Source organism: Saccopteryx bilineata, chromosome 6, assembly GCF_036850765.1.
Source record: "Saccopteryx bilineata isolate mSacBil1 chromosome 6, mSacBil1_pri_phased_curated, whole genome shotgun sequence".
NCBI classification, from domain to species: Eukaryota; Metazoa; Chordata; class Mammalia; order Chiroptera; family Emballonuridae; genus Saccopteryx; species Saccopteryx bilineata.
In genome coordinates, this window is record NC_089495.1 from 17887625 (window position 1) to 17903923 (window position 16299).

Here is a 16299-nt window from a genome sequence, read left to right on the forward strand (position 1 = left end):
TACATATCCAGACGTTTTCATCATTCAGGAACTTCCTATTATATTTATCAATAAAATCACTGGTGTACAGCCCCGATAGAAGTAGATATTTGTTAAACATAGTAATGCCTTCATTAAGAAGAAAGCAGCACTACATGATTCTAAAGACCTTTCTGACTGTAGCATATTAACCTTTTTTCAATAGCAATATAAAAATTAAGCTTACCTATAAAAATCTTCAAAGTTGAGCTCAGCTTTTCCTTTTTTTCCAAAAAAGTGTACAAGAAGTGTAGTATCTGTTACTAAACTTGTAATGTCATCAGCACGCTTTAAAAAAAATCACAGTTTAAAGGTTAGCTGAAATAAACAAACAGAATAGGGATACCAACTATCCCTCAAAGAATTTTATTTTTATTTTTTTTAAATATTTTTTTTATTTATTGATTTTTAGAGAGAGGGGAGAGAGAGAGAGAGAGAGAGAGAGAGGAGCAGGAAGCATCAACTCCCATATGTGCCTTGACCAGGCAAGCCCAAGGTTTCGAACCGGTGACCTCAGTGTCCCAGGTCGACGCTTTATCCCACTGCGCCACCACAGGTCAGGCCTATCCCTCAAATAATTTTATCAACATATAAATATCTAGAACATAAAAATATATATTAACATTAGAATGAAAAGCATAAATGCCATCACAGTAAAATGAACTTTGAAATTAGAAAATAGAAATATGAATAAAATATAGCTTTATCCTCAAAAAATATTAAAAAAATATATTTTAGGAAGTTTTCTACCTAAAATTATGCAGATAGTATATCTGATTTTTTAAATTCATTTATTTTAGAGAGAGAGAGAGGAAAGTAGAGATAGTCATCAATTTGTTGTTCCATTTATTTATGCATTCATTGGTTATTTATTGAATAAAATAGTTGAACTCCTTTAGTAATCATCTAAGTATTTTATTTTTACTTAATTTATAGTATGGATTTTCATAACTGAAAAATCAATATTTTAGGATGTTCAAAAGAGGTAAATTCTGACAAACAAATGGTTTAAAGCTTTACAAAATAACTACCTTTAACCATGATATCTTTTTACTGTATTTCATGTTTATGGTACTTTGGGTAGAAGATACTATATTTTGAAAGTAGTATTACTTTGTAATTTATATCATCTATATGTTTTTTCAAATGGAAGTCTTACATTATTTTTTGAAAAATTCCAGAGTGTTTTTTCTTTCCCACTCAACTTGATAAACCAGGTTCCAAGTGTATTTTAAAATAGCTTAATTATAGTCCTTATAAAGTTCAACGGCCTATGGGAAATTTTCATTCTTTGTTTTTATGTAGCTTTATAGGTTTTTCCTTTTTTTTTCTCTTCCACCTTTCCTCTCCTTCTGTTACCTTCCCTTCCTTCTTTTTCTTTCCTTCCTTCTTTATTTGGCCATTAACTCACAGCTATCTTAGAAATTCAGGTAAAAAATGATAAAGTTCACATAATTGTATCTCTCCCATATATTACGTGGGAATATAAGCAAATTAAGAGGTTAAATAATAACTATCATTTTCTCTATTGAAAGGGACATAATTGAAATGCATTACTTCTTGGTCAGAATCTGGACAATAAGTACTTCATTAAAAAAGTAATAGGCCCTGGCCGGTTGGCTCAGCGGTAGAGCGTGGGCCTGGCATGCGGGGGACCCGGGTTTGATACCCGGCCAGGGCACATAGGAGAGGCGCTCATCTGCTTCTCCACCCCTCCCCCTCTCCTTCCTCTCTGTCTCTCTCTTCCCTTCCCGCAGCCGGGGCTCCATTGGAGCAAGGATAGCCCGGGCGCTGGGGATGGCTCCTTGGCCTCTGCCCCGGGTGCTGGGGTGGCTCTGGTCGCGGTGGGGCGATGCCCCGGAGGGGCAGAGCATCGCCCCCTGGTGGGCAGGGCATCGCCCCTGGTGGGCGTGCCGGGTGGATCCCGGTTGGGTGCATGCGGGAGTCTGTCTGACTGTCTCTCCCTGTTTCCAGCTTCGGAAAGATACAAAAAAAAATACTTAAAAAAATAAATAAAAATAAAAAAGTAATAGAAAGCAGCCCTGGCCAGTTGGCTCAGTGGTAGAGCATCGGTCCAGTGTGTGGAAGTCCTGCATTTGAGTCCTGGCCAGGGCACACAGGAGAAGCGCCCACCTGCTTCTCCACCCCTTCCCCTCTCCTTCCTCTCTCTCCCTCCTGCAGCTGAGGCTCCATTGGAGAAAAGTTGGCCCAGGCGCTGAGGATGGCTCCATGGCCTCTGCCTCAGGTGCTAGAATGGCTCCAGCTGCAACAGAGCAATGTTCCAGAATTCAGGGGTAGTCAACCTTTTTATACCTACCGCCCACTTTTGTATCTTTGTTAGTAGTAAAATTTTCTAACCACCCACCAGTTCTACAGTAATGGTGATTTATAAAGTAGGAAAGTAACTTTACTTTATAAAATTTATAAAGCAGAGTCACAGCATGTTAAAGCATATAATAATAATTACTTACCAAGTACTTTATGTCGGATTTTTGCTGTTTGGCAAAATAAATCTTTATAAAACAACTTACTATAGTTAAATCTATCTTTTTATTTATACTTTGGTTGCTCCACTACCACCCACCATGAAAGCTGGAACGCCCACTACCAGGTTGGGACCAGGTTACTACCACTGCTCCAGACCAAAAGAGCATTGTCCCCTAGTGGGCTTGCTGGGTGGATCTCGGTTGGGCGCATATGAGGAGTCTGTCTTTCTGTCTCCCCGCTTCTCACTTCAGAAAAGTACAAAAAAAATTAGAAAGCATATAATTTCCTACAAAGATTCAGTTGTTTTCTCCTCTTCCACACTCTAAATTTTGGTAGCCTTTTGATTCCTCATAGTCCTCTTTTCAATCTTTCATGAAGATAGCTATTTTAGTGTTCACAATATTTATAGCTATTTAATTTTTTTTTTCATTTTTCTGAAGCTGGAAACAGGGAGAGACAGACAGACTCCCGCATGCGCCCGACCGGGATCCACCCGGCACGCCCACCAGGGGCGACGCTCTGCCCACCAGGGGGTGATGCTCTGCCCATCCTGGGCGTCGCCATGTTGCGACCAGAGCCACTCTAGCGCCTGGGGCAGAGGCCACAGAGCCATCCCCAGCGCCCGGGCCATCTTTGCTCCAGTGGAGCCTTGGCTGCGGGAGGGGAAGAGAGAGACAGAGAGGAAAGCGTGGCGGAGGGGTGGAGAAGCAAATGGGCGCTTCTCCTGTGTGCCCTGGCCGGGAACCGAACCCGGGTCCTCCGCACACTAGGCTGTCTTTATTTAATTTTTACCTAAACCAAATATTATCCTCTTCTAATGACTAGTATGGGGTTAGAGAGGCTCCATCCTCTGATTGGTCTTTTCCTTTTCAACATGATCCCTTTTGATCCATGACAATTTTTCTAAAGTCATCTCTCTACTACATTGATTACTCATGTCTCTATTAAGAACTCCAAAATGTGGGATATCTATTACTTTAAATGATCTAAAAATGCTGAATTCTTAATAATCATTTAGTGTATTTATATTTCAGTTACTTTGAATTTTTCTAAATAATCTCTAGCACATAATCTCCTCATAATTGATTTAGAAGATCTCTACTATTTCTCAGTTCAGTTTGCTGAAGAGTCCCAAGTATTCTCAGAAGCTGACCTAACCAAGACATTCCCTATAATATAAGCAACCTCTCTGAAGAGCTGACTGCTGGGGCAAACTAACAGCCAGGAAACCAGGTGGCACGTACTGCCTTTTAAATACAACTACTTGAACAGTCTTACTGTGGGTGTTTAGGAGTACTAGGGGCACCAGCCGCTCTGACAGTGTGTGTATGACATGCAGACTGGAACAGTTTTGAGTAGTGCTCAAAAGGCACAGCTGCCTTCACCAGAAGCTTTACGTTGAGGAAGCAGACTGATGTAATGGAAAGACGGGGTTTAAAGTCAGAAGACCTGGGCTCACAGACTCTTTGACCTTCAGCTACCTCGTCTGTAAAATGAGATATTATAGATAACCCTATCTATAATAACAATTTTGAGGATAAAGTTAGAATATGAGTATACAAGAAATATACAGATGTTCTTATTAATATTCATAAGATGTTCTGAAAAAAAAAAAGCATATAAGACCTCGGTGGGGAGATATCTCATGTCAATAATAGACATTCTTTTGTGGTTGTATATAATCAAGTCTAATCAGTTGATTATCCATGGAACAGGCTTAAATTAGCAGTGGAAGGACACATTTGAGAAGGCACTCCTAAATGGAGCATAAGAGTGAAGGCTCTAGCCAATCAGAAGTCAGCATGAGGAAATGAGCTATCCATCTGGAAGCCAGAGGAGCAGAATGTGGGGTGCGGGACGGATAAGAAGGGGTGATACCGTGTTTAAGAACAAGTTACCTACTTCACAAATAAGCAGTAGTGTGGTGAGCGAATCGGATGAGCTCAAAAGTCAGAGTTCTGGTTTTGAGTCCTGACTTTTTCCCTCAGTAAGTGACCTTGGGGAAGTTCATCTCTCTGAGGATATTACTATCCTCAGGAATAACAATAGTAACTATTCTAAAGGATTTTTGTGAGCATTATGCAACACATGTAAATCATTATAGCACTATCACTGGCACCCTGTAAATGCCCAATAAATGTTAGCTATTACTATTTTGGCCAAATCAGTATATCTCAAGAAGGTAAAAAAGAACAGACAAGATAGAATAGATAATAATGCTGAAGCTTAATGCAAAAAAAAAAAAAGGATTTTTGTGTGGTATACTTTTACTTCTTTTTTGTTTTTGAAACTACATATACATATTACATAGATCTGGGGGGAAATGCCTTAAACTGAGAGGTTACAGGAACACCAAAGTTAGTGAACTCAGAAAAGAGAATTATGGAATGCTTTCTCTAGTGTGGTGATGTCTTTTACCTCAAGACATAATACACTGAAATAAGATGGCTTTGTTTTACACAGGTTTTCAATAATGACCTCATTCAGCCAGTTTTTCTCATGCCTGTTGAGCAGAGCAGATCTTCATTTACAGTCTTTCATCATCAAAATCTTATTAGACTTAGGTTGCACTTATCCAGATAATCCAGACCCACAGAGGCATTAGTAAAAGTTTGACATTAGAGAAAAAAAATTAGAAAATGGAAATGGTGAAAACTGCCCCTCCCCCACTCCAGTGAAACAGAGAACTGTTGGGAGTCATTGAAAACTATACTGGAGTCCTGGGAATCCTAACAGTGTTATATAACTTAACTCAGGAGGGTAGAGATAGAAATAGAGACTTTATCCCTTTGATTTGTGTGCTCATTGTTAAAATGAATTCAGGTGTTTTCATAACAAAACAAGAAACTGCCACAAAAGAACCTTATGGGTCATTTACATGAAAGGCCATTATCTAACTTTGTTGTGACCAAAAGTTTCTTTAAATGAGTTCATCAAAAAACAAAGTAAACAAATTAGTAGACCTGCAAAAAATAAATGTCACTTATTAAAATAAAAGTTTTAAGAATATTCTTTCAACATATTTTTATTGATTACAATGTGATAAACTTATCCAGGTCTCTTGAAGGACTGAACGAAATCTTCAAACTCTTAATTTGTTGGAGAAGTTTCTGAATAATCTATTGAAATTTACTCAGGACAAGTAAGATTTAAAGCAAACAAAAATTTTAATTTCATCTATAAAAATAAAAACTTTTTATAATTCTGGTACACTGTATTCAACAGTTGTTTGAGAAAGGTTTATATTGCACTATAAATTTATTGTGTATTATTTTGGTTAGAAAGTGGTGTTAGCTGTGGCACGTTAAATTTTCATTATAATATGGTTTTACTATAATCAAAAAATGTATTATTAGAAACAGCTCTGAAATAACAACATGAGAGGCTAATCTAAAATTTACCTATTTCAAGAAAAATGCTTATCTCAATATTTACACTTTAAATATATAAGAAACAAAGAAATACAAGTAGATTTCTAAGCTTACTTTCTGAACTAATTTGAATCCTGAAATACTGATATTATAAACAATTCAATGCTACACTGGCGTCAGTAGTTACTAAAAGGAATTAGAATGAGTTGTGCCTTAAATATAGTTAATTTTCAACTAGCCTCTCTAATGTGGGAGGGTGGTAACAGAGATAATTCCCAAATAATTATTTTTCTTTGTAATACAATATGTTTCATTTTCTACTTTCTCTGCTCCATCAGAATTACTTTCATGATGTTTGAATCAATTTATTAATCAATTTAGCCGTTTATGATATAGTGTGGATTGACTATAGCCAACAATGTGCTAGTAAACTGGTTTTCCAGGAAAAAAAAGCCTGATTTGTAGTGCTTGCCAATTTCTATGGTATTAATGCTCCTATCATGGGCACTTTCAAGGTACCAAAGGGGTTTAACACAATGATTAGTTGGGAAGAGTTGTGCAGAATTAACAGTGGGAAGCCAAGAAAGCCAGCTCCAACACACCTCTTGACAGAGTGATACACATCTTCAAAAGATCTTTTATTAATTTATAATTATTTGAATGTATGTAACAGCTGACTGGTCTTCTGATAGTAAACCTCCCAGGATTTAAATTAAATTCAACATCTAAGTCACAGGCTGTGTCTAATTGTGAGGATTTCCAGCAGAGTTAGGTAAGATTAAGATAGGTTGGATGCCGGAGGTGGATAGTCTAGTATTGGGAGACACAACAGTGACATGATTTTTTGTTGTTGTTGTATTTTTCTGAAGTTAGAAGTGGGGAGGCAGTCGGACAGACTCCCACATGCGCCCGACCAGGATCCACGGGCATGCCCACCAGGGGGCAATGCTCTGCCCTTCTGGGGCATTGCTCCGCTGTGGCCAGAGCCATTCTAGCACCTGAGGTGGAGGCCATGGAGCCGTCCTCAGCGCCCGGGCCAACTTTGCTCCCATGGAGCCTTGGCTGTGGGAGGGGAAGAGAGAGACAGAGAGGAAGGAGAGGGGGAGGGGTGGAGAAGCAAATGGGTGCTTCTCCTGTATGCCCTGGCCAGGAATTGAAACCCGGACTTCCATACACCAGGCTGACGCTCTACCACTGAGCCAACCGGCCAGTGCTAGTGACATGATTTAATCAGCAACAAGGCCACAGTGGCTTTTAGGGACCCAAAGGGCTGGTGTTCCAAGCTGCTCTTCCCTTCAGACCCTGAAGAGCAGAGGCTCCTAGTCATGCGTCTCCTTTGTGCCTGCACAGGCCACGACAGGATCAAGCCCTTCTAAAACAGCTGGGAGTGGAACACTATTTCCACGCCATGCCTAAAAACAGTTCCCATGTAAAAGATTAATTGCTCATCATAATTACATCATATTTATATATCAAAGGCATTTTAGAGATAGAAAAAATGTTTTCTTTGTTTTGGGTATTTTAAAATTGAACACAATTGACAAAAAAAATGAACATTTTTAAGTTTGCCCTGGTGTAGAGGTATCAATTGAGTAAGGCTGTATAGATAAATAACAGAAATCATATCTGATCCAGTTTACTTCTCTAGATATTTGCAGATGTAACTTTTTAAAGTCAAATTTCAGAAAAATCAATGAGCAGCCACCTTTACAAAGAAAAAGCTAACAAAAAATATATCTGTTAGCATTTACTGAAAAGTCCTTTGTGGTATGACTGAAAGCCATCTCTAAAAAAGTTCTTAAAACTTCTTAATCGAAAACATAAAATAGTGTTTAACCTACGAAACAGAGCCCGTCTGTTAAAATGGCCAGTCCTTGGCCCTGGCCGGTTGGCTCAGTGGAAGAGCGTTGGCCTGGTGTGCAGAAGTCCTGGGTTTGATTCCCGGCCAGGGCACACAGGAGAAGCACCCATCTGCTTCTCCACCCCTCTCCCTCTCCTTCCTCTCTGTCTCTTCTCTTCTCCCGCAGCGAGGCTCCATTGGAGCAAAGATGGCCTGGGCGCTGGGGATGGCTCCTTGGCCTCTGCCCCAGGCGCTAGAGTGGCTCTGGTCGCAACAGAGCGATGCCTCGGAGGGGCAGAGCATCGCCCCCTGGTGGGAAGAGCATCGCCCCCTGGTGGGCATGCTGGGTGGATCCCGGTCAGGCGCATGCGGGAGTCTGTCTGACTGTCTCTCCCCGTTTCCAGCTTCAGAAAAATACAAAAAAAAAAAAAAAAAAAGGCCAGTCCTTATTAACGGCAGCACAACCAGAGAGTGTGGCAGGGACAGCCCGAGTGTAGCCAGAAGGCATGTCTCTAAAATTCAGGGCCAGGATGAATGACGGTCAGTCCAAACAATGCCAAGGTGAAATAGATTTCCCCTCCTCGACTGACTGCACCTTCCACACCTCACCTCTGGTAAGCCATTCTCTAGTAATGGCAGGGAAGTTAATTGCATAAGTCCACTGTAACTAAGAATTAGCTAGCTTTTACAAAATTAAAAGTTTCAGCATTTCATGCAACATTGCAAGTTATAGGTTTAGGAGCATCTGTGAAACTATAAAGTAGTATTTTCAAATTTTCTGAAATTTATTCTTCAATAAAAAATAGTATTTCCTTTTAATTAAGTTGGAAAGTCATGTCTTTGGCAACAATCAAGTTGACCTAACACAGACTATAGTAAGTGACTTTGCAGTCTCTGCCAGCGCAGCGGACACAATCAGATAGAGATAGACCATTTATATATAGAAATTGTCGCTTTCCTGGAGAAATGGAAAAATATTAAACATTTTTGGTTCCATTGTTATGACTCTCGGATGAGACGAGGGCAAGGTTAACAAAATAGCAACAGTATGACGACCTGGGTGAGGTTTCATTATACCTCTGCGAGGTCTGAAAAGAGGGCTTGGCTTGTGTTCCGTCTCAGTGTATCCCAATAGCTTCTGGAGACAAGTTCCTCAGCATCTGTTTTAATTACCTGTAGGAGTTTGAAGAAGCACAACTGAAATCTAAAGAACAGTCACAAAGAATGATAATTTATACACTTTAAAATCTCTTCTAGCCAACCTCGAAAAGAAAACACATTAGCTTACCTTTTTCATTTTCTGCTGTACACAACAGTATTATGTTACATTGCTGGTAAATCCAGGGTATTTGCAAAGGTGTAATGGTATATAACCACTACTCCTAAGTACAATGTGGCTTTGTCAAAAAGATCATATTCTTGACCTCCTCCCCCATGCCCTTCTACTGAAAGATGCATAACTTCTAAGAACTGTGAAATAAAATTTTCATTCACATCTAATGTGCAGCAAATTCATTTGTCGAAAATCTGGTTTGTAGCAACCAATAAAGATAATAATTAAAAAATGAATTACTGTTGGCTAGTATACATTGTGTTAGTGCATCTAAGAATCAAAATGACCATATCCACACTTCAGAGAAACAAAATTTAAAGTAATCCAAAACTTGTCATAGAGATATAAGCCAGTTGAAGTCCAACTACTCACAGCTGCACAGAAGCGCCATAGCTGTGCCTGCTGTAAATACTCGAGTACTTTCCAACCTAGTAAAAGGACAGAACACTAGCTTCCAACCTCAGTATCGGCTAGTCTGAAGCAAGTGATGTCAAGATTAAGAAGTGTAGACTAATCATATGAAAATGCAGAACTATAAGCTTAAGAGTTTATAGAGTCTATAAACTTAAAAGTTTACAGTGACTCAAAAATAATGAAATGCAAGTTTCTGTCAGGATTTCAGAAGAGATTTCACAAGTTCTCAGGCGCGGTACTCTGGGTTATTGTGGGGAGAAAAGACTGTTCAATGTATTCAGAAGTGAGTGGCTAATGATGAGAGAACTTTTATTTGTGGATGTGTGCTAATTTTTAAAAGTCCGATGCCACTAATAAAATTATAATGCATCTGAGAACGATTTCAAAGATCTGAGTTTTGGTGTTGATAATACAGTATTATTTATCAGAAATCACTTATATTTTTATAATGCAGACATGTTTATGACCATAAGTGTAAATGCAGCAAGCAATATGACAGAGTCTGCTCAGCACCCCATTTGGTAACTAAATAAGCTTTAACCAGTTATAAGCTAAATGCCTAAAATGAGCTGAATACAGAACACACACAGTTCACTTTCTTTTATATAGGTATGGTACAACCTCAGTAAAGGGCAGCTAGATTAAATACTCTGCAAATATTATCTACATATTTTCAACATGTAGATAGTATCATTTACTACCTTAGGAAGTAGTAAATGATAGAGGAATTATTAAATCTACTAAACTAGAGAATCAGGCTAATTTTACTATTATCAGGAGAGTGACAGGAGTGATTTTCTTTGTGAAGTCATGCCTCTCTCCTACTTCCAAACACTTGTCACCGTCACACACATGCACACACCCATGCACATACATTGACAACAGTAGAAAATTAGGTATAACCTGTAAAGGAATAAAACTAGTTTTATAAACTTTACCGACATGCGTATCTATAGAAAAAATATATTTTCTGTGCACAGAAACGAAGTAAATATATTCCAATATGCTGATTATCTCTGAATAGCTGCTTTGGAATACTTTTTATTTTCTTCTTTTTGCATTCCTGTATTTTAAAATAAGAATATCTGTTTATCTATCAGGATAATATATAACTTTTTAAAATAAAAAAGTCTTATTTGGAACATAACAGCCTAAGAGTCTTCTCTTGCAGAAAGCTTTGCCACTTTTTAGTTAGCTTCACAGGTTAAATTATAATAGAATATGTAACTGAACTGCTGCAATTATCTTAAAGGGGCTATTATATTATGATGTTTCTGAGGGAAGGGGCAATAGTCTCACAACTACTGTCATGCCTTGCATTAAGTAAACACATGATATACAATTAACAGGAAAATAACAGCTAATATACCAGTGATTTTCCTGGTATAGTCATAGATTCTTATATGTGTCCATTCAGGATTTAATTAATGACTTGGATGATGTAATTAAGAGTAATTTTTAGAACATAAAGAACTAGTAGAAATCTCCAATATCAGAAAAATATAATAGGACACTTAAAATAAATTTAAGATATCCATAAAAGTCAGAATAGATTTTAATAGCAAGAAATGCAAAGCAAATACAAAATCAGAATATATGTGTATAGGCTAAGGAAAGACTGATAGGGAAACATGCCCAAATATAACTGAGCAATGTGATGGTTATGAAACAGATAATGTAATTTTTTGATATGTAAATAGTAGAAAAATTGGCAAAAACTTCCTGCACTCTTCTTAGTATCTTTGATTATTGTATGAGTTTTAGGCCTCCTTACTAGAGTATAATGTAGGTGTAGACCTTTATTAAAAGAGATACAAGACCCAGATAGTTCAGAAGAACTTTAAAATGAATGGTGGCCCTGACCAGTTGGCTCAGTGGATAAAGCATTGGGCTGGTCTACGGATGTCTCAGGTTTGATTCCGGTCAGGACACATAGGAGAAGCTACCGTCTGTTTCTCTTCCCCTCCCGCTCCCCCTTCTCTCTCTCTTCCCCTCTCATAGCATGGCTCAATTGGTTCTAGTGTTAACCCAGGTGTTGTGGATTGCTCGGTTGATTCGAACATCTGCCCCAGACAGGGGTTGCCAGGTGGATCCTGGTTAGGGGGCATGTGGGAGTCTCTCTTTATCTCCCCTCCTCTCACTTAAAATAAAAATAAAATAAAATAAATAGTACAGACAAAATGATGTCTTGAATGTACTATAACCTGTAACTTTGATATATTTTTAGCCTAAGTTTACAGTTTGTTATTAGTAGAAATTCCTTAAACTTTGTAGTTTGGGTCAAGAGTTCCTTATGCCTTTTTGACTAGGCCAAAGCATGATCCTATACAAGGCATTCCATGACATTTATGATGGAAGGAAGGAGGTAAGGAAGGAAAAAGGTTAGGAAGTAGGGAAAGAGTGAAGGAAAGAGGGAAGGAGGGAAGGAAGGAGGGAAAGAAGGAATGAAAGAGGAAAAGAAAGAACAAGGGAAGGAAGGAAGAAAGGAAGGAAGGGAGGGAGGAAGGGAGGGAGGGAGGGAGGGAGGGAAGATGGAAGAAGGGAAGGAAGGAAGGGCAAGGCAAGCTACGATCTGAAAAATTTATATGCTGAAATCCTAACCCCTAAGGGGATGGCATTAGGAAGAGGTAGGGCCTTTGCGAGGTGATTATGTCACGAGGGCAGAACCTTCATGAATGGGATTAGTGCTCTTATAAAAGAAGCTCAAGAGAACTCCCTTGCCCTTACTACCATGTGAGGACAAGAACCAAGAAGTAGGCCCTCATCAGTCACCACAATGACTATTTTGGCTCCATGATCTTTGACTTCCCAGCTTCCATAACCATGAGAAATGTTTGTTTTTTTATAAGCTACCCAGTTTATGGTATTTTGTTACAGCAACCTGAATGGACTAAGAAAGAAGGAAAGAAGGAAAAGATGAAGAAAATAAAAGAAGGGATAATGTAAATATGAAAGGAAGGAAGAAGAAAAATAAGTTAGAAAGAAAGAAGACTGATCTAGAAATGGAAATATATCACTGTGGTAGGCAGAATAATGGCTCATTAAAGTTGTCCATATCCAGACAGGAAAATACCCTAAGTAGAGTTAGGGTCTGAGAATGGTTATACTCAGAGATTAGGCAAACTATGAAGACAGTAAACTGTCTTTACTATTAGTGATACTTAAAAATGCACAGAGAAAAATATAAAACTTTATCTTTATAATCTGTGCCACTAGACAACTGTGGACTGTACTAAAAATCTGAGAGTTGTACTTCAAAGTTACATGGGGTTGTAGTTTCCCCAAGTGTATCACAGAAACAGACACATCTTCCCAGGAAAAATACAACCTTAACCAACTCCTTAAAGAATCCCCACAGACACATTCCAACAAACGTATGCTCACAATATAAAATTACTAAATGTAAAAGAAAATAAGCTACCATAAATGCAAACCAGCAGAAACAACCAAAAATAGAACCAGACCTGCAGACTTCAGATATTTAAATTATTAGATCTGGAATACAAGATAAGCTTATTAAACTTAAAAAATATGAAGCTGTATTTAAAAGGATTTTTCAGGAAAGACAGACTACCAAAAAGTATTAGGCTGGTTTAGAAAAAGAACCAAATAAAACTTCTAGAAATGAAAACTGAAATCACGGAAATTTAACATCATTTTATATATAGCTGGAGAGAGAATCAGTAAACTGAAAGATAATATGAATAAATTATACAGAATGCAATATAAAAATATAAAAATATGGCAAACTATCAAATAAAAAGAAATTTAGAGACATAGAAGAGAGCATGCATATCTATGAAAGCTCTAGAAAATAATAATAGAGAAAATGGAAAGTTATAATATTCAGAGATATTGACAATATTCAAGAGTTAATAAAAGTAAACAATCCTCAATATAGTTGAGAAGCTCAATGAATTTCATGATAGATTAGAGCAAAATACATATAGTATAGTAAAATTGTAGAACACCAAAGGCAAACAAAATCTTAAAAGTAGCCAGAAAGAAAACAGATTATCTACAAAAGAATAATAAGTAGACCCAGAGCTGACTTCTCATTTTCAACAATAGAAGCCAGAAGACTGGAATACTATCATAATGTGCTGAGAATAAGTGTCAACCTACAATAAAATATCTAGTAAAATTATCTTTCAAAATAAGGGCATACATACATATATTGAATCATTATGTTGTACATCCCAAACTAATGTTATACAATATGTTAATCATATCTCAATTAAAAAAATAAAAAAAAAAACCCTGAAGTCATAGAAACATAACAGATTGGTGGTTTCCAGAGACAAGTGGCAGGGCAGGGATGGGTAAGTGGGTGATGGTGGTTAAAAAGTACAAACTCCCAGCTATAAGATAAATTGATGCAATGTATAGCATAGTGACTACAGTTAACAATACTGTATACTGTAATTTGCTAAAAGAGCTTAAAAGTTCTTATCATAGGAAAAATAATTTGTAATTATCTGAGGTGATGGATGTTAACTAAGTTTATTTTGGTGATAATTTTGCATATATATCAAATTATATTGTACACTTTAAACTAATACATTATATTTCAATAAAACTGGGGGGGGCAAATAATGCAAAATAAAGATATATCAAGAAAGAGGGTTTTAAAAAATTTTATCAGAACACTTTCACTGGAGGATATACCTTGTGAGTACAAGATTATGAGATTTAGGATGAGGTGAGAATAAGAGGGAATTAGTGAGTGAGAAATGGCAAATATGTATGTAATTTTAAATAAACACTGATGGTATATACTTTAGAAGTCTAATTTGTGGTATTAAAAAAAGACAAAGACAAACATTGTGCAATACAAGTACCTATGCTGGGAGGGGAACAAAAGATACTCAAGCACTTTAAGAATCTATTCTGAAGGAAGAGAGGGAAGACATAGCCTAATCTAAGACTGTATTATTTTAAGTATACTTATTAAAATTTCAAGAATATGGAAGAAATATAAAAAAATGTTCTATAAATGAATACAGAGGAAAATAAAAAGAAGGTAAGAAAATTATATAGAATGGATAAAATAAATCCAGATAAATTAGTAATCACAGTATAAACTAACTGAATTTTCCAATTAGATAGTACAGATTATCAACCCAGATAAAACGGAACCAATAAAATACACAAAATATACTTGTAATATAGACACCTAAACTATGAGGAAAGAGAGAAAAAAATACACCAGATTTCTATTAATGACAGGCTGGTAAACAGCACCAATCTGCTCACTGAGAATAACTGAAAATGCTGGACAAAATATAAAACAGGTATTTTTTCAAAGCATCTTAAAGACATTATGTATATTTTGCTTTGGTACTGTGTTGACAGTTGCACTGTTGTTGCAAAAGCAATCGTGGGTAAAACAGCTGCGGCCTTAGTGGAGGGGCAGCAGTGGGCCCAAGACCAAAGCAGTTATATTCTTCAGTTCTATATACTCACATAAAAAAGTTTCACTTAAGAATGTACTTGCTCAAAAAGAAATAAAAACTAAATAAAAAGAATCTATTTGCTGAAGAATACATTTACAATTTTGTTATACTGACCTTTGAACGTACAACTTTTTAATATTGGGAGTGATGAAACTGCAAGCATGCATAAAGCACTTCCGCCTACTGAAGGGATATGGTTGTTTTCAGAAATAACATTGTGATGGTTTATGTCTTTTCATGAACAATCATTTTTATTTGAAAGAACAACTGATAGACAAACTGTGGTTCTTCACACTTTGGTATCTAGTAGACATTTTTGTTTTGAAAGTGAACCAGGTAAGCCTGTTACTCCAAGGGAAGCAATTGCTAGTGTTTGTTGACAAAATAACATACTGCAGCAGATTGAGTGCAGAAGCATTTACAAGAAACCAGCTGTCTTCTATGAAGCCAGACATTGAGGAAATTTGCAAAAAACGTAAAATACCACTGTCTTCCCTACACCGTTGGAGTTATTTTTCATAAAAACATTTGTAAATGTGTTTTTTATTTCAAAATGAATTTTAAATTTCTCAGTTTTAACTTCTAATATGGTAAACATAGATAGATATAACCAACATAAACAAAAACTTTTTTGGGTACTCAATAATTTTCAACAATGTAAAGGGGTTGTGAGACCAAAATGTTTGAGAACTGCTTATAGCAATAAAAGTGGATGAACTAAAACTAGATACAACAGTGAGAATGAAATGAAAAATTATGATGCTGAATTAGAGAAACAAGACATGGCAAAACTCATAAAATATGATCCCATTTATATAAATTCCAAAATGGGTAAAACTAAATTATATTATTATTATTATTTTGTGACAGAGAAGAGAGAGACAGAGGGACAGACATACAGGAAAGGAGAGAGATGAGAAGCATCGATTCTTCATTGCAGCACCTTAGTTGTTCATTGATTGCTCTCTCATATTTGCCTTGACTGGGGGGCTCCAGTAAAGCCAATGACCCCTTGCTCAAGCCAGTGACCTTGGGCTCAAACCAGTGACCTTTGGGCTCAAGCTAGGAACCATGGGGTCATGTCTATCTATGATCCCACGGTCAAGCCGGCGACCCCAAGCTCTAGCTGGTGAGCCTGCACTCAAGCTGGATGAGCCCACGCTCAAGCCTGCAATCTTGGGGTTTCGAAGTTGGGTCCTCTGGGATCCAGTCTGTCGCTCTATCCACTGTGCAACTGCCTGGTGAGGCTAAATTATATTATTTATGATGCATAAGTAGGTGGTAAAACTGCAAAGCAAAGAAGTAATTTCCATAAAAGTCATGATTGTAGTTATCTTTTGGAGAAGAAGAAATGATTATGATTAGAGAGATAATATGAAG

At 37.2% G+C, this 16299-nt stretch overlaps 1 protein-coding gene across 4 annotated transcripts in view; it reads right to left on the minus strand.

Moving 5' to 3' along the window:
• MICU3 (mitochondrial calcium uptake family member 3) overlaps positions 1–16299 on the minus strand; it is a 96661-nt gene that overhangs the window by 25975 nt on the left and 54387 nt on the right. For all 4 annotated transcript variants that reach the window (XR_010726124.1, XR_010726125.1, XM_066236054.1 and 1 more), the window contains 2 exons: positions 8794–8889; positions 206–306 (listed from right to left, as the gene is read on the minus strand). Coding sequence is in view for 2 of the 4 variants with exons in the window: in XM_066236054.1 (XP_066092151.1) it covers positions 206–306; positions 8794–8889 (197 nt within the window). In the remaining 2 variants the exon portion in view is untranslated. The remainder of the gene's footprint in view (positions 1–205; positions 307–8793; positions 8890–16299) is intronic.